General features: G+C 31.9%; 2 protein-coding genes across 2 annotated transcripts; one reads left to right on the top strand and one right to left on the bottom strand.

Moving 5' to 3' along the window:
* Positions 1 to 9,488: 9,488 nt before the first annotated feature.
* On the top strand, positions 9,489 to 18,722 carry LOC145585616 (protein NRT1/ PTR FAMILY 7.2-like). The gene is made up of 5 exons (XM_081642321.1): positions 9,489 to 9,741; positions 12,958 to 13,087; positions 15,939 to 16,156; positions 16,777 to 17,339; positions 17,558 to 18,722. Exons 1-5 carry the CDS (start codon positions 9,691 to 9,693, stop codon positions 18,420 to 18,422), a joined length of 1,827 nt encoding a protein of 608 aa, XP_081498447.1. The 5' UTR covers positions 9,489 to 9,690; the 3' UTR covers positions 18,423 to 18,722.
* A 268-nt stretch (positions 18,723 to 18,990) lies between these two features.
* On the bottom strand, positions 18,991 to 24,030 carry LOC145586723 (arginase 1, mitochondrial-like). Its single transcript, XM_081643627.1, has 7 exons — positions 23,839 to 24,030; positions 22,468 to 22,610; positions 22,161 to 22,320; positions 21,546 to 21,679; positions 20,847 to 21,056; positions 20,158 to 20,268; positions 18,991 to 19,462 (listed from the first exon to the last, which is right to left on the bottom strand). The coding sequence occupies exons 2-7, from the start codon at positions 22,606 to 22,608 to the stop codon at positions 19,202 to 19,204; spliced, it is 1,017 nt and encodes a 338-aa protein (XP_081499753.1). The 5' UTR covers positions 22,609 to 22,610; positions 23,839 to 24,030; the 3' UTR covers positions 18,991 to 19,201.
* Positions 24,031 to 24,170: the final 140 nt, after the last annotated feature.

The following is a 24,170-nucleotide window of genomic DNA, read 5'->3' as shown; positions in this document are numbered from 1 at the left end:
TCGCGTATATATTTCGATCTACAAAACATTTTGGAGTGATTCCAATTGGAGATGAAAGCTTATCTCAAGAGCTTTCCAACGACAGGTCACATGCTCAATTCTGATGTAAAACGAGGGAGTTATGTTTGTTTGAAGCTGAGTAGTTTTGTCCAGCACATAGGAGCGGGCGCGCAGTCTAAGAGGAGCGCCCGCTCCAAACTTTCTGAAACGATTTTGCCACTTTCTACTGCAGCAAGGAGCGTCCATGCACAACCTTTGGAGCGCCTAGCCCGCTCCTAAACGTGCTGCTCGACTTTTTGAGGAGCTTCCTAGGCAATTTAGTAATAGATATAAATAGTTTTTTTTGCTCATTTTAGAGGAGGAATACTTTTTTTCATTAGTTTTTAGGTTAGGTTTAGGTTTTTAGAGAGAGAAACTCTCAATATTTACAGAGAGAAAGTGAGAAACACAATGGTTTTCATAGATTGTGGATAATCAAATGAGGAATTTGATGATTTGAAGATCTTCATCTTAAATTAATGAGCATTCTTACTCTCTTTTCTCTTTATGCTTTCTTTAATTGCTTTGTTAATCATGTTTAAGTAAATTTCCTTCTACTAGGTGTTGAGTGAAGCTTTGTAATGGTTAATTGAGCTATTTGAGATAAATTTGATGATAATTGTGTGATTAAATTGATGATGGCATGTTGTTTGTTTTAGATTGGATTGATCTCCCATAATAGCAAACTTAATTGCATATTAGTACTAGTTTGACAAGGGATTGTGAATTAGAATTGATATATTTGATTGCATTTTGGGTAAATTTCTTCTATGCATCTAGTCAATGAGGAATCTAGGCTAAGAATTTGAGAGATTGCTTTTGAGTGCAGTTAATTCCCATTTTAATTCTTTCTTTGCATGATTGATTATTAAATGGATTTTCATTAACTTGTTAATTGTTCAAAGTGGATCTTTGCCCCTAGTAGACTTTATAATATCTTGTTCTTTATATGTGTGTTAGTGTAGTTGTAGTGTCCTCTATCCATAAATCGACTTCGGCGTAGATTAAGCATTAGATCAAGAACAATCTAACATTACCGTTCCTTGTGGGTTTGACTCCGAACTTACCACTAGACTTGTTTAGGGGTTAGTTTAGGATTATTATAAATTTTGTTTGGCCGTGAGGAGGTTAGTCAACAACCTAATTTTCCAGCGTTCACATTACAGGCCGAAGTTTTCAAAAGGTTGGTCGTGCACGACCCAAGCCCACCTATCATCGTGTCGGGCTTGCGTGCCTAAATAAAATTGCATTGATATATTAGCATGCTTTTGTCGTGCTGGGTCCAGCTGTGCCATGCCTTATCATGCTTCTCAAAATAAAGGCGGCCAGGCCTGGCCCACACGCACAGTACCGTGCCATGCTTTTTTCGTGCTAGGTTGTGTTAGGGCTTCGGGCCGACCCGACCCAATGCCATCTTTAGTATTTGCTATCTTATTTAAGGTTTTATATATATATATATATATATATATTTACCACACTATATTTGCCAAATGTTTTGAGCATTGTCGACTTGTCATCCATTTTTGCGTTGATGGGGTCCAATTTCATTTCCCCTCTTTTTCCACATTAAACTCTTGATTTTCAATTAAACAACTTTTTTTATATAGCTACTATCTTCAATACTCTAATTTCTTCAAATTGCATCTAACCTTGATTTATGGCAAATTAATTGCAAATAATATAAAAGCCCTTAACTAATTTTGGATTTTGATAGAATTTTTTTGAAATAAGAAACCAAGTTCAAGAAAATAATGAGTACGAGGGAAATCGTGGAATGAACATGAGAAAAAAAAACAGTTAGTTGACCCTAATTGGACGAAAACTTAGAGTTTAGACAGTAACCAATATTTTGTGGTAAGTTCAAAATATTTGGCAAATATAGGTGGTAAATAACCAATAAAAAAACACCTTAATCCTACACTCTTATTATTGTCATATTAGTAAAAACCTTAGCAGTTTAAGGTATAATATTTTTTGCAAACTTTTTTATAAACTTATATTTCAGGTAGTAAGTAACTAAGCATCACAAAAATCTTTATTATTTTATTTTCTATTTAGAAAGGGCGAGTGATGAGAATCTTATGTATATGTCTATAGAAGGGTTTGTATGAAACATCTACACTAAATATATTGTAGACCCAATAATTTGAATACTTAGAAAATCATTACCAAGCTAAGTTAAAAAAAATGCTATAGAATAATATGTAAAGCATGTGATCCTTCATTCCTTGATGCTTTTACATTGACATCAACTGTAATATTTAAACTTTGAATAAGATGAAACAATAGTTCATTATCCAAATTTCCAGATACAAGTATTAATAGTGTTGCAAGTATGTGAATGATTCTGCCAAAAGACTAAACGTCTCCAACCTACCATGGATCTTTGATTCAACATAATGGTATCAATTCCAATGCTTTCCATAAGTGCCAGATAAATCATGTTATTAAAAAATTTTCAATTACGAAAGGATATCATCGACTACCAAATTAAAGGATCCATTTTGGAGCTAGGCTACAACTAAATAGATTATTAAAAAAAAAAAAAAAAAAAAAAAAAAAAAAAAAAAAACTTCTTAATTTTATTGTGTTGAACCTATAATATTAGTAGAGTTATCACTGCACTTTGAGTCTTTGACATAAATAGTATAGTAATTGCAGATGCTAAATTATGGCAACAACTTAAATTATATAGGAAGAAGCTTGAAAATGATAATACTAATTTAGTAGGCTAAAAAGCAAGTAATTAATTGTAAACTTTCTCAAAAAATTAAATTCAAACTTTCATTAACTTGATAATTGAGACCAAAACCGCTTTCCATTCTCATTTTAAGAAAAACAAACAATACCATTTATTAATCATTACACAACTAATATTGACGGTATTTATTAGCAAAACAAAATATTAATTAGCAAACATAATGAAGCTCACTCAAAGAAAAATTAAAGTTAACCAAGATTTTGGTGGGTATCATGTAGCTTCGTAAACTCTAGATAACATGGAAACATCTCAACACAAACAAACCTCTACCAATCCACTTGACCGCCTCATTACTTAAAAGGTTCCACACCGATGGGAAGGAAAAGTGATGAAAACAGACGGCTAGGATCAATCATACTAGAAATATAGTTAATAAGATATGAAAAGTGAAATAAATAAATAATATTAAATTTCTTTACATATTAATAAATTACGTAAAATTATTATCAATTAACAAATTACATTAAACTACGTCTACATAGATAAGGGTTAATGAGGTAGTTTTGAGAGTAAAAGTGTGGTCTCATATGTCAAAAATAAAATAGGGAAAAATGGGACTTATTAAAAATAAAAATTAGGGCTAATATTACACATAATTAACCCATATAATTATATATAGTTTTACGATATTTTTTATATTTAATTTTGATTTATATCTTTAAAATATTTTATTTTTATCCTAATTTCTTTTACATAAATCGAAGAAATATATTTTTATTTAAATTCTAAGTTTTTTTAATTATAAAATATTTGTATATAAATCCATATAATACTATAATTAAAATTTTATTAGAAATGTAAAATTTTTATTTTTAATGTAATAAAAAATGCGATTTTATTTGTTGATACACTTAATTTAATTAAAAATAAAATAAAATTTAAAAATTCGTTTACATTATATTTATCGAATATTTTGATAAATATCTAATATCAAAAGATAATTTTTGCCTTTTTAATTATTTAAATCCTCCATCACTATTCGTCGTTCTTTGAGCCATATGGAAATTAAATTTGAATTCTTAAATCTCATTTGTTTTTATAATTCTAAAATAAAGAACTTTATAATTTTTTTTACTTAGTGATTAAATATTTATATTTTTTATTTTAAATGTAATTAAAAATGCAATTTCATTTGTTGATGACACTTTATTCAAGACTAATTAAACAATTTTCATAATTTTTTTAAAGGAATTACAATAATGTTTCAAACTAAAGTTAAATAACTTACAGAGTACATTTTTACTATTAAGACTTCTATGGTCGCAGCTAGATATGGCAATAGCTCGGATTTGGATCGGGTGGAGCTTTATCCGCATCCATCCATTATATTCTAATCGTTCCATCCACATTCATCCGTCATCCGCTTAACCCATCATCCATATCCGTTCGTTCATCATCCGCGAATGAAACGGGTAAAACGGATAACTAATGGATGAGTATTAAAGTGGAAGAAAAACTCACATAAACTCTAATTATCGGTTATTTATACTATAATTTTTTTAATTTTATTAATAAAAAGGAAACAATAACAACACATTGTTTGAAAAATTAATTTGCAACAAAAAAAACAAGTAATTTTCTTGCACATTTCATATTTTATTATTAAAATTCTTGGATTAAAATCTTATATATATATATATATATATATATATATATATATATATATATATATATATATATATATATATATATATATATATATATATATATATATATATATATATATATATATATATATATATATATATAGGGGAGTTTTTTCTCGAGTTTTTAGAGAGTCACGTAGGATTTAATTTTTTCAGCGCGCCATGTAGGATAATAAATTTTAGTGGTAACTAATTAAATACGAGATTATTAATTTCATTTAGAATTAAATAATTTAAATGACACGTAAGCAAAATTGGCGAATGAGATTTCCCAGTTTAAATTAATTAAATATAAAATATTATCTTTTGATATCAGGAATTTTATCTAAATATAAACAAATTTTAGCACATAAATATATATATTTAAAAAATTCAAACAAACCGTACATCGCACGAGCTTCATTTAGTTTTAATATATGTTAAACGGGTGGGTGGATGGTTGGCGGGTGAAAAAACTATCATCCACATCCGATCCGATCCATCACCCACTTCATCCGTCACCCGCTTTTCATCCATTTAATTTGGATTTTCGTCCATTTATTTAAAGCGGGTGAAGCGGATTAGTGGATATCCACCTAATATTGACATCCCTAGTCGCAGCGGATCATTCTCTCATAAATTAGCCGAAATTCAAGAAAGCATATAGAAATAAGAAATAACAAAGGCAGTGAAAACGGAGTAAGTACTACTTCACCTTATAAATACATTTTATTTTAGTGAAATATCATGTAACACAATTTACATACACATATAATTTAATATTTATGAATAATTAACTTCTTGGAAGGTAAAAGATAGAATAAGATACAACTTGGAAGGTAAAAAATAGAATAAGATATTATAATAACATTACGACACCACCATAATAATATATATAAATTCGAGTCTACCACCTAAAATGGGTGACCATAAAAATAAGTCTTAATCTTTAAATATGCGCATTCTCCAAGGAATGTTTTTAACTCAAAGGACACATTTGTGTCAATCCATCAATTTGATCAATTTTGTCAATCTATCACTTTGATCAAGGTATAGACACATTTGTGTCAATCCATCAATTAGATCAAGGTATAGATAAAATGCCTCCTCAAAATTAGAATATTTTATCTTTATTAGTTTACCCTTGGGACTCCAAAATCTCATAAACCTTGCTTCCACCATGATCTCTCCTCTTTCTTCAACTTGTTGATGTTAGTTAATTTCAACAAAAATCAGTTTTGATCGATTCAATCTTAGATCATTTCAGATTCGCAATATGCATTGATAATTTTTTTTTTTACTGAATATTAAAAATTTATTTTCATGTACCAATGATTTTATCAATTGTTTATCATCAAAATCAGTTTTGATAATAAATTGAGAGTAAGATTTGTGTTAGAAAAAGATTAATTTAATCATTGTCTTACACTATTATCACCTTTGATAACTTTTTAGGCAAAAACACACATAACCACAAAGAGCCCATCACAACTTACATATATAGCGATATAGGGGGACTAACTTGTCCACTTCAAATATATCGATCATGGTAATTAAAAACAAAAGTCTACAATATTTTCTCTAGTCAATTAATATTCAATTAAGTAAGATTACTTATTAAACTCTCTCCTCTCTCTAAAACCCTGACCCCCATAGTTGAATTTTAAAGGGACTTCTATCGGTTTTTACCGGTGGAAAGCCCCAATCGTTGTTTTTGTGTGCTTTTTCTCTTGTTTTAGGTTTATAATAACTCTTTCTCTTGTAGGAGGAATATTTCTCCCTCGAATATTTCTCCCTCGAAAGACATGGTTTTTCTTCTTCTTTAGGAGGATTTGGCTCCTTCGAAAGACCGGTTTTTCTTCTCTCTTTTGAGGGAGGATTTGCTTTTTTATTTCATGGATTGCTATAGAGTTGTTTCATGGGTAAAATTTTGTGCGGGATTGAAAAAAAGGTTAATATTTCGACAACAATCTAACGAATCAGACATAAATTTTCTACACGGCTACAACAAATCAATAGACCCCCTCGCTGAAGAAGGCTGTAAATCACAACGATATGAAAGAGGTAGGGTATAAAGAATGTACGATTTGCAACAACGATCGTAGCTTTGCTCACAGAATGTTTTTATTTGATTCAATTATTATGTATTTGTTAGATCTAAATCTCTTTATAAATGTCGTATGACTTATTTATGAATCAATTTTATTTCAAAGAAAAAAAAGTAAGATTACTTATTAAAGTTTGTGTAAAAAAAAAAGTGATATTTGATATCAAATTTGACCAATCTTTCTAGTGGATTACTTATTGTAGTTTGTAAAAAAAAAAAAAAATAAATAAAATAAAATAAAAGTATAATAATAGTCCGTATTTGATATCAAATTTGACCAATTTTCCAAACAAGAAAAGCAATCTCAATGAAATTTTATTATTCAATTGGATTGAAGGGCATAGTTAAATTAGATTTTCTAAAAATTTGATAAGTTGATCATGAGACAAGACTAACATGAGGTATTGATGGTGTAGGGGTAAAAGTCACCCATATAATTTATACCTACTTTAATGTGGCCTACTTGTACAGAAATATGACACTAAAAAGAACATAAATGAGTTAAAACCATACATTATAATTACCATGGTTTATAAGATTTATTAGATAATATAAATTTAATTGAAAAGGGTTCATCAGCATGGTTATGAGTTTATGACCCACATCAAACTAGCATGTAGGAAATTTGGCAAATTTCATGATTTCTTGATTAATTATATGTCATTTTGTATTAAGTGGTCCATATTATTATCATAATTATATATGATCTTACATTATTACTGTTCATTTAATTATATTGATCCAATAAAGTCCCCTCAAAAAATATTGGACCAATAAATAAAGTAGTATTCAATTGAAGAATGATCTACATACATTCGAAATATTTGTTGATTGCAAATAAACTAATTGTCAATGACATCCTTTGTGGTCATATACATCATTCGGATCTATGCACACAACACTCATACACTTTATAATGCATAGGGCTCATTAAGGGATGAGTAGGACCAAGATTATACATAATGGTAGGCTACATCATTCTCTTATCTCTTCAAACTAAAACCCTGGAGCACAAAGCTCTCATGCTAGCATTTAAACGACATGTACGCGTGACATGGTGTGTGTTATTTTATGCTCTTGATATATGAAATATTTTTTCTGGTAACAGAAGTGTTATACATTGAGAAAAGTAAAATATGTAACCTTTTAATTTCTATGAGTAGTTTGTTGAATCACCTACGCTAGTATATGAATTTAACAGAGTATGACATAATAATGTGATATCAACTATCGGATTAATACCAAAATTTTCTTTTTAGAAAGGTAAATTTTCATTGAAGAAAAAGTCATACAACACCACAATCAACATTTCCCTAAACAAAATCAGATCAAATCTAAAAACTATAGCAAACTTATTCTCTAAAAAATTTAAATATATACAGTAGATAATATTATATTTATGAATCACTGGGAATGATGAATGAACTTTAATGTAATGCATTTTTCTAGTGTATATGGAGATTGTTGTCTTGAAATAATTGTCATATTTGAGACTGGTCATGAACAACATGCATGCATCCATCATAAAAATTAGACAATTTTTACATAACATTTATACATCGATTCAAACTTTTTGTTAACTTGACTCAAAAACACTATAAAAAGAGTAAGAGACTAAAAAAAACACTCAAACTAGCTAGCTTACTACGACACTCTGGATGTAGCATATTAAAGCTAACAACAAAAACTAGAATAAATAATGAATAGCTCAACAATGGTCAACAAATTTCCAAAGAAATTAGACTATCTTCAACCTAAAATCCTAACAATTGAGAGCCCGAGAGTACAATATAAAAAGAATGAGGAGAAGAGACAATAAAACAACATTGATATCAACTAACATAAGTATGGTTAAATGAGTCTAACAAAGTGAGACATAGGAAGGTTTTAAAGAGATTAATAAAAGGTTAGAAAAAGATTAAAGGTGCCTAATGAATTGCACTTAAAAAGAACTAAAATCCTGACTATCCAGTTGTGTACAAGTATTAGGAGATTTGTTTCCTTAATTGGTGATGTTTTTTCTAAAAGTGATTCGCAATAGATATAGTTTTTTTTTTTTTAAATCCATTGTTATGTTCATAATTTGATTTAAAGAGTACTTAATTATCAGCCAAAAAAAAAAATTAAGGAAAAAAAAAAAACGTAATGTAAAGAGACCGTGAGAGTTCTTACCAATTGTGTGAAGGATAGTTCTTTGGGAGTACTCAAACAAGTGAAATTCGTTTGAAATTCTTCATGTAATTCGAATTTTTGATTAATAAAGAACAAAGGGAGTATTATGTTGTTTTATATACAAGTATATACTACGTATAACTTAATAAATGAATCTTTGTTATTGAGTATCAAGTTTTATCTCTCTCAAATCATCGCCTAAGATCCATTTTTGTTATGCTACACCGTACCAAATAACGAAGTATATTTGGTGTAGTTGGTAAGTAATTTACGTTAAGCTCTTATACAACCCTATTAACGGCAGTTCTTGGAGGTGAGAATTCTCTTATCCTTCGCACTGGACTGAACTATTTCTAAGAATTTGACTACCATAGTTGAGCAGGTCCAATATGATTTTTTTTTTAAATAATAATAAAAAAAAAAAATCTATAATCAGACCATATTTTCTCACTTATCTTGTGGTAACTATATAATCTCACTTAGTATGACATTGTTAATAAGAATCAGATCAGATTTTCTTTATATAATATCAACAATAATTAATGGAAATAAAAGCTGTTACACTATTTAATTTGTTGTAACATCATTTAAGTATTTAACATGCATGTATCAATATAAATAAATATATACATTATTTTTTCAAAATATTTATTTAAATATTTATCTACTTTTTTCCTCAACATCCATATAAAATGACTAAAATACCCTTATACAAAAATGTCAGAGCCTTAATTATTTTGGTTATAAAAACAAGAGTTGCTCTGCATGGGGCAACAAATCACTTGCTGATTTTCCTCATTCTCATTCTGGCATGCAGCAATCCATTTCTTCTTCACTGCCATCTCTTTCACTCTACCTCTTCACCATCTTTTCCGACCTCTTCCTTTTTATTTTTTCTCCATTTCACAAATTAAATCCCAGAAATATAAATTAAATTAGAAGAACAAAAACAAAAAAAAAAAAAAAAAAACCAGAGAAGTTGAAAGATGGAGACAAAATTGCATTCCAGTGAATCTTCTTTTTGTAATGGATCCCAGGTAATTTTTTTTTTTGTTTTTTAATTAAAAACAGCCTCTCTTTTTTTCACTAATTTTATTCTGTAGAACTCCATTTCTTTTTTTATTTTTTTTATTTTTTTTTATTTACATGTATAAATTCTGAAGTATTGTATAATTTATAATTTTGTAAAACTTTTTCTCTTTTTTCTTCTTCTTGGTTGTAAGTTTTGAATGCTCCCTTAACATACGTCACTTTGGTGTTACTCTCCCCATTTTAGGAAATATATCAATTATCTGTCAACAAAAAAAGAAAACATATCAATTAAATACATGTTATTTTTCCTATATTTTTATAAATATTGTTACAAAAAATTAAATTATGTTGACATTCAAAAGATTTTGATAATTTTTTTTTATACACATACACCCAGGTGTATATAAAAAAAATTCATAGGATTGCATACAAAGAGTAAAATATTAATTTTATCAATCGTTCTTTTGAGTTAATTTTTACTGATACGGAGTTTTATAATTAAAAGTAGCAATAATTTAGTAAACATTAAATGTTTATATGCAATTGTAATTGCTAATTATTGTTGCTTGTCTAATGCTTTGAGGGAAAACCTATCTTATAATTGCTAATTACTGTAAGATCAACCTTTTTTTAAAAAAAATTGCTTATCAAAGATTAAACATTTAATAATCTTTTGCAACACAATAATTTTCCAATAATTAAATGGAACCAATATGTTATTGAAAATTGTTGACCGGGCATTTTTCCTTGAATTTGGCGTCTACAGTACAAACTCCCTACATACGAGTTTCAAGTATTGAGACTGTATTAATCGAATTTCAAGTATCGAGACTGTGTTAATCAATAATTCCTCTAATCATTAATGACAATAACAAGTGGTTGTTAGTGCCTTAAGCCTCATGTTGGTATGATCATAAGTTTTTTAACAACACCGACAAGACTACTGATAGTTTTAGAGTAATTACTGGCGTAGACTTTCTCGTCAATTATTTATTCGTAGATAAAGTCAATATTACTACGTGTTAATGTCATAACAAATTTATGAGCTGGGACAAGTAAAGTTGTTCTCTAGCTAATTACAACTACAAAGAAAAACTCTTGAAATGACTACAGAGTTGGGTCAATCCAGTTGGGGTATGGGAGTAAAAGATCTACTACGTATATTCTATAGTGACGAGTTAATACAACCTGAAGGTACTGATGTTTGATGAAAGTTGCACAAAAGGGACTGAAGTTACAAAAGTTTGAGGTAAGGTACTGAACCCATGACTGGAGGTAAAGATTCTGGTGGTAACTTGCTAAAACCGGTTACCCCATTTTAATCTTTTAGAAAAAAAAAGAAAAAAAAAAAAAAAAACTGAGCTGTAGCATTGGAACTAGAAAATCACCATTTCCTTCTGACTTTGGCACCACCATTACCCTAGGTATCGTCAAATTTGTGGGGTTTTTGTAGTGGTTTTCGTCGAACTTGTGAGGGGTTTCGTGGGTGTGTTTCGTGGCTTGGGTTTTGTGAGGTTGGTTTGAATTATGAGGGCGGTTTCGCGAGGGTGTTAGCCTAGGTTTCGTGAGGGTGGTGGCCTATGTTCGTGAAGGTGGCCGGATTTTTGAGGGCTTTCGTGGGGGTGGTTGAATTTGTGGGTTTTTCGTGAGGGTGGTCGGATATTTGGGCGTGGGTTTCATGGAGGTGGTTGAATTTGTGGGGTTTTGAAGAGTAGAAATAATTAGTAGTAATGTTAGATATTTATTTTAGATATTTATTTTGGGAATTTCTTTCTTGTGATTGAAATTTTTAAATTGACAATGGTGATTATGATATATTGGGTAAAATTAGCATTTTGCTAGGAATTGAGTAAGCAATCTTTCTTCTTCAATGGAGGTATTTGAGTTGCTTTAATGGAGTTTTATTTCTGGAAAATTTCTTAGGTAGATTGATATAGCCAACATCATTGAAAATCACCAAAACATTAGTACCTTCTGATTTAATGTCAGAAATTTAATTATTATTATTATTATTATTTTTTTTTTTTTTTTTGGTAACCTGTTGTAGTAGGTTGATTTTGTGTCGAGTACTCTTCCTGCAACATCTCAAACTTCAGTACCTTTTCTGCAACTTTCTCCAAACATCAGTACCTTCAATTTGTATTAACTCCTATAGTGACAATTGAACCCCCAACCAATATATACTAGTATGTGCAATTATTAATGTATAAGATTCTGATGGTACCAACATGAACGCAAAGTCTTTATATTACAAAATTTCACTTTTTTTTTGGCAAATTTTAGAGTACTTCAAAGTCAAACTATTAGAACTTCAAAAGACCTTTTGTTTTATTTTTTTATTCGATTTTTATTTCATTCCTTAGTGTGGGAGGATTTGATAGCGAGTATGATTTGGTCTTGGAAAAGTATGATACAAGCCGCAAGGAGTGAAGCTTGATCATCAATTAAAAAGATTGAGGAAATATATTGCACATTTGTACTACTCAATTATAACTAACTTGCATTTTCAAATCTACCTACCACTTTAATTAATTTTCCAATAAAAGTGTATTGAAAAAGGCTTATATATTTGATGATACAATTCACTCATTATAATGTCTGGTTTTGGATGTCTTGTAGTAAAAATTGAAGAGTATCCTCTATCCAAAGAAACAACTTTCTTGCTCGAAAACTCGATTAAAAACTTGGATTTGGCATTTAAAACTTAATTAGCAAATGAACGGAGTTCGAACAAAGTCTAAACGCATGTTATATATGAGACAATTTATGAACATAGGAACATATTTCGCGTATGTTTATGTGCATTTAGTTTATTTTGACTCCATTCTATTGAATAAGTTTAATCATGAGTGAGGCAATAGTCGATGTCACTCACTTCATTTATAATTTTATATATTAATATATAACCCAAGATGGTACGAATATATAATTCTTCGTTATTTTTGTTTGGGTAAATTTTTTTAATGAATTTGAGTTAACCAAGCACGTTGAGTTAATAATTTGTTGATTGACTGTTATGAGCTTAATTAACTTGTAGTACATCGTGTTATTCTATCATTAGTGGAAAAAAAAAATGGAGCACATATAGCAGTGTACAAACATTTTTTAATGATCATAATTTGCTAGAATTAACGTTATCATATGAATTTTTTTTTGTTACCTTCCAATTTATTTTGAGTGTAATAAAGAGTTATATATGAAGAATATTTGATTGATCACAGGGCGGTAGTAGCAGCAGTAGTAGCGCGAAAACATGGATTTCCTACACGAAAGATGGATCACTAGATCGACATGGAAGGCCTGCTGCCAAAGGAAGAACCGGTGGGTGGAGAGCCGGGATGTTACTCTTAGGTAATAACTACTTAATTATGATAATTTTTTAAGTCGAATTGTTGCAATTATATATATACACTTAATAGAACACTTTTAGGTTCAGATCGAGTTTGTCCAAGTAAGGTTATGTTATTTCCTTGTATCACCCGCCATCAAAATTAATATGGTCAAAATTAATGCGGTTTATTATAATTTGGGGAGACTCAAAGTTTGACCTCAAAAAATAAGAACAACTGTTAATTATAAAACAGAGATAGTAATAACGTAACAACTAAATTTATGGTCAATTGAAAATACAAATAACTGTCATTTCAATCTTTGATGAAAAAGAATGTACTCGGTAGTGAGAATTTTACCTAGTTTTAGTCAAAGAATAGGGAAAAACTTTATCCTCTTAAATGATGGTGCCAATTCCTAGTTAGCTAACTTGTTGGCATTCGCATACAAAATCATGAATCTTGTGAACTTAGCATGTCACCGAAAGGAAATTTCAATCCATGATATAATAAGTACAATAGATTATGATTAATTAGGTCCACCAAAAAATTAGTATAAGTTTACTTTGCTAATCTCTCAGTCTTTGTATATCTTTAACTTTTATTATCCTAGACTAAATCTATATTCATGCAATATGTGCTTTAAATTTTAAACTACAAAAATTACCGGTATGTAAAAAAGTAATGGCATGTTATTAGATATTTAAGATGGACACCAAACTATTTAAGAAATTGACTTATTATATGGATAATAATAGAGATTAAATAATTATTGATCTAAATTTTATGAATCCCAAAACTTATAATTATGTGCCACCTTTTCGGTTGGTCTCATGGACCCTATGTACCTTATTTTGTTGTCAATAAATCATCATAAGTTCAACATGCGCTAAAATATGAAGTATACATATATATATTGTTTAATGTTTACATAATATAAAATATGTAATTTTTGTCCAAAATTTTATTATTATGTTGTTTAGTGGCATGGGGACAATTATCACTTTGAATTCAATTAAATCATAATTGAATTTGATGGACTCTTCCTTGTTGATGGCTAAATTTAGTACTTTTGAAATATCATATTGATAAAGTTATGAGAAAAGCGAATGTTGGAAAGCTTAATTATATTGATGTGATTCCATGAGTATATATAGTACATGAGTAAGCAATATAATACGACTAGATACATTGGAGTACTTGTCTAGGAACATTAGCTAAGAATAAGGGATATCTTTGACTATCAATCTAAAGAGTAAATCAAGGGATTGCTAACTATAAACAATATCAATAAATATGATTTGATTAAATCCTTTACACGCCCCCGCAAGATGGACGGCCAAAGGGAAAGTACAATCTTGTAAAATGAATGTTCTTCTTGATTGTTGATTGCCACTTCAAGATGTTGGTGTTTCTTCAATTGAGAGGTGTACGTACCAAATTGAGAGTTAAGAGAGTTTTTTTTTTTTTTTTTTTTTTTTTGGAGGAGTTGCATGAAGAAGTAAAAAGATAGTATATAGAGAGAGAATAAGAAGTTGTTTAATGGGTGTTTTTCACGGTTTTTAAACACATGAACCATTGATTGTAAATATTTAAAAATAAATAAAAATTTGCTAGCGTATGCTTGCAACAAATGGGAGGGAAAAAAATATAGAGGTTCCGATCCTTCACCACCATTGAAGGCGAGATAGAAAATATTAATGGTGGTGATGGTGGTTTAGAACAGAATGTTATGTTTCTCCATAATGGTTTTGGAGAGAATTTCGTATATGGTAACACATGGTAGGTAAACTACGGGATATCGAAAAAGGTTTGTTTCTCCATGTAAGGGGTTTGGAGAAAAAAAAATATATCAATGGCATCTCTTGGTATATGAAATACGGGGTGCCAAAAAGAGTTGAGTGAAAAATGTGATTTTGGTTTGAAGCTTTCCGAGAAGAAAGTTTGATATGGTCACCATCATTTGTCGGCGTCAACAAAAGGTTTTGATAGTGTAACCATGGTAGTAGCGGAAGCAAGAAAAGATGGATCAAAAGCTCATGATACCATGATAAAGTTATGAGAAAAGCGAATGTTGGAAAGCTTAATTATATTGATGTGATTCCATGAGTATATATAGTACATGAGTAAGCAATATAATACGACTAGATACATTGGAGTACTTGTCTAGGAACATTAGCTAAGAATAAGGGATATCTTTGACTATCAATCTAAAGAGTAAATCAAGGGATTGCTAACTATAAACAATATCAATAAATATGATTTGATTAAATCCTTTACACATATAATCATGCGAGATTCTACCTTTTGTCACGATAAAGATAGAAGTTGAGATTGAGCAATAAAAGTTAGTCAAGAAGATAATGAAAAACTTATTTTGGGACTTTTAAAATAGGAGTTTACTTTATACATTCATGAATGTATAAGATTGGGTATGAAACATAACTTTTGTATTGAAATCTTAAAGACATTATGATCACTAAGATCTCAAGATGTATTTGAAAAGACAATCTCAAATTGTATATAAGACAAAATCCTTTAGAAAATTCTCCTTTAACGCTCCCAATTATATAAAAAAATGTTTCGAACTTCGTTAATTATCTTCACACGTTTAAAGTAAATATGACCTTAAAGTAAATTAAAATATATCGACATGCATGTGTATTTTATAACCCGTCAACCGTTAAATCAACATGTTGTAAGCCTATGACCATGAAAATTAAAGATGACATTATTTTGAGATGGAGATAGTAATTGCTAGGGCGACATACAACTGTGTAGAACATGATGTTACCATAGTTATAATTAATGTCTTATTTTTTTTCCGTTTTTGCTCTAAAGATATGTAAGTTTTTGATGTTTTCAAAAAATAGGTAATGAAGTACTAGCAACACTAGCATTTGTGGGAGTGGAAGTGAACTTGGTGTTATTCTCCAAATCGGTGTTGAGACAGACAAATGCCGAGGCAGCAAACACCTTCAGTATGTGGATGGGCGCGGTGTATCTCTTCTCATTGATAGGGGCTTTTCTCAGTGATTCATATTTGGGAAGATATTTCACTTGCTTAATCTTCCAAGCTGTTCTTACCATTGTGAGTATATATGCATGCTGTCCTCACCCACTCTTGATCTTAATCTTTTAGCCTTTCTCACCATTGCATGATCATAAATTCATAATAACGTTAAATATATAATCTATTACAGCACGTAGATACATGTATAAACACGCTAAGAAACTCAAGTTTTTTATGCGTGTTTTGTTTTAACTTAAGAGATATGTCCTTGTGTACTACAATATATAGTCCTCAATTTATTTGTTTGTACGGTTATTTTGTTTTAAGTTAATTAGAAATTGTGGGTCATAGATTCATAAAATTAACATGAACCATGAGTGACACATATTGTAGTGCACAAAAAGTGGGACAAAAGATTTTAAATTTTTAACGCGTTATATCTATGCCAAGAGTATTACATGTTCATATTGAATTAGAGGGCAACTCCTAGAGAGTTGATTCAATCATCAGGTTTTGTGTTTCCTTTCATCAAAAAGAAAAAAAAAGGCGCGATCTTGCCAATAATTAATTACTGCTTATTTGATTACAATAATTCAATTAAGCTCAAATCACACTGTCATTAGAGTTAGTCTCGTGACTAAGTAGCTGTCATTAGTATGAACAAATGAAGTTAAACAAGTGCTTCTTAATCTGTGCAGGGGTTAATTGCAAGCTCCTTGACAACCCAACATCTCCTACTAAAACCTGGTGGTTGTGGAACACTAGAGCAACAATGTGATCCTCACTCGAAATTCGAGACAGCAATATTTTTCATATCAATCTACTTAGTTGCCTTAGGTAACGGGGCAGCTGAACCTGCACTAGCTACATTCGGAGCTGATCAATTTGATGAGGAAGATCCTGAAGAAAGCCAAGCAAAGACCTCGTTCTTCAGCTACTTCTACGTCGCCTTAAACATGGGTTCCTTAATAGGAGAGACAATTTTGGTATACATTGAGACAATGGGAGATTGGGTGCTTGGATTTTGGATATCTACCTGTTGTGGAATTGCTGCTTTGATTTTGCTGTTTAGTGGAACTATGAGATATAGGCATTTTAAGCCTAGTGGTAACCCAATCTCTAGGTTCTTTCAAGTGATTGTGGCATCCTTTAGGAAAATGAGCCTTGAGGTTCCTCAACATGGTGAAGGGCTTTATGAGATTCAAGGAAAGGATAGTGAGATGATTGGAGCTCGAAAATTACTCCACTCGAACGGGTTCAAGTAAGTAATCATCTCGCTTCAGAATCATCTACGCTTTCTATTTATAAGTAACAATTGATCACGCTGTAACTTAGATTGTCCTAAAATAATAAGTCATTTTCTAAATTAAATAAATACGTTATAAGTTATATTTCAAGATCGAATGTATAAATTGCATTTATCATCTACTAAACTCTGCTTCCTCTGTTCCTTATTCACTGTAATTTCTTTCCTTGCAGGTTTCTCGATAGAGCAGCAATCATCACACCGGTAGACACGTCCTTTATACCAGAGAAGACATCCCCTACGAACCCTTGGCGGCTATGCACAGTCACTCAAGTCGAGGAAGTGAAATGCATCTTAAGATTACTACCTATATGGCTATGTACCATACTATCTTCAGTTGTTTTCATCCAAATGTTGTCTCTCTTCATTGAGCAAGGAGCCACCATGAACACCGCGATAGGAGCCTTCCACTTCCCCCCAGCAAGTATGACTGCTTTTGACATAATCAGCACATCGACCTTCATCATCTTTTATGACAAACTTATAGTCCCTCTTTATGTTAAGCTCACAAAGAGGAAGCCAAAGCCCCCTAGCGAGCTACAAAGGATCGGTGTTGGACTATCTATTGCAGTTATTGCAATAATAGTAGCAGGGTTATTGGAACAACAAAGGAGGAAATATGCTATTTTGAGTGGGGAGGATATAAGTCCTTTGAGTATCTTTTGGCAAACTCCACAGTATGTTCTAGTAGGAATTGCTGAGGCCTTCGTCTATGTGGCTCAATGGGAGTTTTTCTCCTCACAAACACCTGATGGTATAAAGAGTATTGGACTAGGATTATCGATGTCCTCTTCAGCAATGGGAAGCTACTTATGCAGCTTTATGTTGTCTGTTGTAATGCGTATTACCACGAGGAATGGCAAGCCAGGTTGGGTGCCTCCCAACTTGAATGACGGGCACTTAGACAGGTTCTTTTTCCTCTCGGCTGCTTTAACTGCAGTAAATCTAGGGTTCTATGTATTTTGTGCAAGAAGGTACAAGTGTATCTCCTTAGAGAAGCGAGAAGGTGGTAAAGAAACGGAAACCATTGTACCGTAAGGTGGAAAAGTGGAAAGAGTTGTAAGCTAAGATCATTTGTTCTAGCATTACATGTATACTTCACAGGAAACTTCAAAAAGATGATGTGTTAAACCATCGAGCTTGATTGCAGAAATAGTTCAAGTGAGGAAATTCTTGAGAGTAGCATTATACACGAGTTTTTTTTTTTTTTTGAACTCTTGATCTTTTCCCATTGTAACAAACTTGAGATTAGGCGACCACGCCAAATTTGACTTGAACAATAGCTAGCATCTAACTGTAAAATTTTCAAGGAATGTCATTGAACTACATTTGTGAATTTGTACTACCTTTGCAACGAGGCTATTATAAGCCTCTACAATTGCAGCTAAACTGATTTCGTCAGCCCTAAATTTTTCTTGCTCCATACTAGTTCAGTTTTAGAGAAATCGAATTGTCTTAACACTCTTATGAGTTACTCTGTACTATGCTCTGTAGAGAACCTGAATGCGGTCTTTTGCAGAGGAATTGCACCTAAACCATAGCTGCTACGAGACTGTTTACTTTATAATCACGACAATGAGCAAAATATTGAAGATTAGCTAATTAGCTATGAACCTTTGTTCACAAAATCAAAAGCTAAGCATGGATTTATTTAGATATTTGGCAATCATGCTTTCAATCTCAACCAAGTTTTGGAAGATAATAACAATTTGACAACAACAATACTACATTGAAATTAAACACTATAAACCAATTCATCTGTTGTGTAACAGAACCGTACTGGTCTAGTTTATTGTATGAATGATTGATGTTGACTATTACTTTGACATTACTGCTGATAGTTCTCTCACCAACTTGGCAGCAACCATTGCTGTCATACCATCAACAGTGTCCCTCTGAGGATTAAATTCAACCACATCTGCAGCCACGATATCACCTTGAAGATTATGCAGAATATTGAGAACGTCACGAAAAGACAGACCTCCGGGCTCAAAGTGAGACACACCAGGTGCAAATGCCGGGTCAAGACAGTCCACATCGATTGACACATAGACACCCTTAACTCCCTCACCCAGTTTCTGAGTCAATGCAAAAGGAGAAAAAAGTCACAAAAACACTTGAATATCCTGATGAAGTAAAACAAATTCACTCCACACTTCATCTTTCGCCCCAAAATTGCATGTTGGCAATTTGCACGGACATTAGGAAAGTGAAAAGGTAGATGGATAGGCATGGGAGGCAACTTTAGAGATGAAGTAGAGAGGAAAGATGCTAATATTGGAAATTAATAGATTACTATGGGACATAAGGCATATTAAAGGTTTCATGGACTGAGGTAGTATGCCATCAAAGTAACGCAAATAAATGACTTTGATAATTCATTGACTGACAATTGAGTACCCAAATAAGATAACATCAGGTCGTCTACAATAAGAAAATTTCCAAAGCTTTGTTTAAAAAGGAGTAACAACAAGAAATTGAACACAAATCATTTAGAGAATGTACAGTGTTGTTAATACTCCACCTATATCACGAAGGTTGGATTTCTTGGGCGCAAAGATTGTTAATTAAGGAAAGAGAGTTATCAAGGAAGCAATATGAAATCCAGGAAAGGATAATAGGATTGAAACTTAGATGTCAAACAAGTGAAGCAACTGCATAGAAAAGCATGATGTATATTTATGAGCATGAACATACATTGATACATATAAACAGTATATAATAAGTTGGCAATCATAGATTCACAAAGCAGATGAGAAAGGTAAGGAAATACCAAATTTTCCAAGTAATGGCGATCTTGTGAAAATGTTCGCATTTCATATTGCTCCACTCCAAATTTCTTTCCTTGCTCCCGACCTTCACTATTTATAGATCTTATACCAACCTGAACAATTTATAACATTCATATAGTTTCAGAGATCAATACTATGCCAATAGGAAGTCAACAGTTCTTGATTTCTGGCATTTAATATCATATACTAAGAAGAATATGATATATACCCAACAGAAACGACACTATGTGGTACAGTCCAGTCCATACAGGTAATGCAGGCCAATCCTGACATCAAGCCAAATGCTGATGTAAATGGTCTTAATTAAGAGATCTATTGAAATCATGCAACACAAAGCCCTGTTTTACCACCCCTCTGATAGCTAAATATGGAGTAGCAAATATGGTGACTAATGGCTCAAAATCTGATTACTTAGTGGTTTCTGCAAAAACCAAGGAGTCTACAGAATATTATAATGTATCCATCTATAAATTTGGTGGACTGTAGCCTGAACATACTAGATAAACCTGGTCATAGTAATCAATCTTCTCTTTTTTATAGGATGCCTACAGGTGAGGGTGTAATTGCTTTTATAAAAGATCACAGAACACCATCACTGAAAACAAGCACAGGCTGAGTCTCTTTATTGTACAATTTAAAGAAAAGGAAAAACAAAAATTAACTCAAGTACCTGCAGCAGCCTCCTTGCATAGCCACCCTCCATTATACGGGCAAAAGAAGATGCATGAGAATACTTGTTCCCTTCGAATGCATGATAAATATCTGGATGGGCATCTAGATGTAGAATATCTATAGGTCCTCCAAGCTTTTCAGACACAGCTCTTACAACTGGGTAAGATATTGAATGGTCACCACCTAACACCATCGGACGCAAAGGTTCCTGCCAATAAAATAATCAGAACAAGACAATTTCAAAAAAATTCAAGAGGGTCAACCTCTGGAAATAAACGATACAACGAGTAGAGCTATATGATGAGTGATGACATAGAAATTAAGTAAAATCCTGGTCAAACAAGATCATGGTTGAAGAAATCATAAGCTGTAGATAGGATGAATGAGCATCATGTATACATGAACATGTGAGCTACCATGAAGATTAGAATTAGACCTTGCCCCTTTTTATTTACGCATTTTTTTTTAACGTGGGTTCAATTGCCATAAGATCAAACTCGACTCTACAACAATGTATATATTAGTATTAGTGGAATCAAAAAAATTAAGTATACCCCATGCATGAAAAAAAAAGGTGTAATCATGCTTGTGCAATATCTGTAAGTGAAAGCTGGAAAAGATTTTCTCTATGTAGAATCAAAGCTCAAGGAAACATCAGGTTACTTGTAAGTTGGGAAGATTTTAAGGGATGACTTACTTCTTCCATAACTAGCTTGACTGACTGGCTGATAATGTTCATCAGTCTATCATCATCCACTCCACAATCTCTGATCTCTTGAACAGGAAGATCACCTACATCTGTTAGGACTCGAGGGTTATCTATTTCTTTTCCTGCATAATGTCACAGTTTTAGTGGCAAACAATTAGCATATAAGCTAAACAAATGAAAGGTAGAAAGTCTATATCAACATCTTCTACATGTTCCCAAATTCTCATAGCATAACATATGGTACTTGCTTTCAGATGTGAGTTGAATTGAAATCAAACAAACCAATTACATATGAAATCAAACCTTCTGATTACAGAAAGCTATTATCAGTTAGCTGATCCTGCACACACATGAGGTGTTAAATGGTTTCCATGAATACTTTTTCATTTTAATTATTTTATAAGAATATAATTTTTTAAATCTTAGAAAAGGTAATATAGAACTAAAAAGGGAAAACAAGGTGTCCTCGTAAAGAAACTCTGTTAAAAGTTACAGATTACCAAATTTTTTAGTTACAGGGTACATGATATTTGTCTTCAAAAAAAAAAAAAAAAAAAAGGTACATGATATTTATCAACAATGGATAATCAGAGATGACATTACCTCCTTCGGTTGTAGCATTTGTGCTTCCACACCACATTGCCTCCCTAATACGTGGGGGTGCAAAAGCAGGCCCCTGGAGAAATGAAGAGTTATGCCCCAGAGGTAATCCAAGGAGTGCAGATGTTGCTTTGGCTCCTCCTAAGGCCCGCACAAGCTCGCCCTAGAAACAACAATTAAAATGAAACAAATTCACACTTACTAGTGCGAGATTTAATCATCCATTCTAGCAGACAACAAGGCATAGCAATCAGGAATAAACTCCAATAAGGACAGTTTAATCATCATTGTATGTGGATAGCTGAACTACCTTGAGCTTCGCCTTCTCACGAATGAGGGTGAGGGAGGCATCTATTACTCGATTTTGGCCTTCAACGATCATATCTTCAGGAATATTTGCTCCATGCAGTCTCTGCATGAAATGAATCCCCCTCCTTGCAACCTGCTGCATGACTAAAGAAGGAAAACAGCACATGTACAAAGAGAGAAAACATTTAAAATTTAAGTATATATTTTTTTTCAAACTCAATCATCAACGCAACAAACACAATGTTTTACGGAGTAGCAGATTATAAAATAACAACTCCTTTCCTGCAATGGCTGCATGTATAATAGACTATCAGATTATCATCTCCACCATATAGATCAATCAAAAACTTCGATGCGTAAGCAGTCACAGCTTCCAAACCATTACTTATCCCCCAAAAACATTATATAAGCTCACTTTATAAACTAAATTTATCCCCTTAAAATAAAAATTTCCAGAGCAAAACTAAGCATATTTCTAACTCTTGAGATGTCCATTTTGTAAAGGTGCTAATATCATCCCCCAACCCTTTCCTAAGGGCAACAAGGATTGATCTCGAATTTCAACATTTATTAACAGTAAAATAAAAAGGTACAGAAGAATTTATTTGCCAAAATCATCAACTCATCATGCCCTTGCTATCCGAATGATCTAGCATTCTAGTGTACTAATCATTTCAACATAACCTAGAATTCCTAGAGGTGATCAAAGTGAGCCCGACCCAATTTTGGATGGGGTTGGACAGGTTTTTCTAGCCCGGCACGATTTTTAAATTTTTTTGGCGGGGTTAGGAAAGCAATTTTACACAAAATTTAGTTGAGTTTTTTGACCCGGCCCGAAAAGGACACATGGCCCGGCTAGTTTGGCGGGTTTGGGCACATAATTTTCGGCCGAGGAGTGGGCTGGTTTTTTACCGATGCCCAGCACGCCCAATGATCACTTTTGAGAATTTCAACAACCATTAATTGGGATATGCAAAATGCATAAATTAATGTTGAATATTAAGTGAATGCCGCAATTGATGAATTGATAGATTAATTTGTACGTAGTAATTTTACAATTCAGGTATCCAAAATTAATAGAAATTCCAGTTCAAATATAAGCAAAGCCACAAAATAAATTCAAAATCTAGGGTTCAATCAGACTGAAATCCAAACTTCCAGTACCAAAAACTACCAATACCCAGAAAAGTAATCATGAAAATTTCCAGAAAATCAGAAACCTAAACTGAATAAATAAGACATAATTATAATACTTTATAGCACAAAGAATTAGTTGAAACTTATAATTGAACACTTTTTGTTTTCCCCTTATGAAATTGAACTTGAGAAGTTAAAATTCTTAAATGATAGAGAAAAAGTAAAAGAATTGTACCTGGTAGAATGGAGGAAGAAGAAAGGGAAGTAGCTGAAAAGGAGACAGATGCTTAAGAATTTTGGAAGGAGAGAGAGAGATTGGAATGGTTTAAATAGTTGGCAATGGCAGAAGAGGTACAGGAGGTGGACTTGCCCAATCAAATTTTGTACGAACCACGTTTTTTTTTTCTTTGGTGCACACGAGGGCCGAGGGGATAGGCCCCGAGGAAAAAACTACGAAAAAAAAAACATGTTATAAATAAAATTAAGGAAAGTGACTTTTCATGATCATAGATAGGGCTGTTCATCGGTTCAAGACTGGACTAGAGTCACTAAATCGAAGACCAAAAA

This window comes from Chenopodium album, chromosome 16 (genome assembly GCF_948465745.1).
Source record: "Chenopodium album chromosome 16, dcCheAlbu1.1, whole genome shotgun sequence".
NCBI classification, from domain to species: domain Eukaryota; kingdom Viridiplantae; phylum Streptophyta; class Magnoliopsida; order Caryophyllales; family Amaranthaceae; genus Chenopodium; species Chenopodium album.
The sequence above is the reverse complement of the archived record's forward strand: the minus strand, read 5'-3'. Positions and strand labels throughout refer to the sequence as shown.

Excerpts from the sequence above, each read along its gene's own strand:
- LOC145585616 (XM_081642321.1), top strand. The coding sequence starts at position 9,691 with ATGGAGACAAAATTGCATTCCAGTGAATCTTCTTTTTGTAATGGATCC. Across the intron at positions 9,742-12,957 it reads CTTTTTGTAATGGATCCCAG|GGCGGTAGTAGCAGCAGTAG; the intron begins GTAATTTTTTTT and ends GATTGATCACAG. Across the intron at positions 16,157-16,776 it reads TCCAAGCTGTTCTTACCATT|GGGTTAATTGCAAGCTCCTT; the intron begins GTGAGTATATAT and ends TAATCTGTGCAG.
- LOC145586723 (XM_081643627.1), bottom strand. The coding sequence starts at position 22,608 with ATGCAGCAGGTTGCAAGGAGGGGGATTCATTTCATGCAGAGACTGCAT. Across the intron at positions 21,680-22,160 it reads AAATGCTACAACCGAAGGAG|GAAAAGAAATAGATAACCCT; the intron begins GTAATGTCATCT and ends GACATTATGCAG. Across the intron at positions 21,057-21,545 it reads TCAAGCTAGTTATGGAAGAA|GAACCTTTGCGTCCGATGGT; the intron begins GTAAGTCATCCC and ends TTTTATTGGCAG.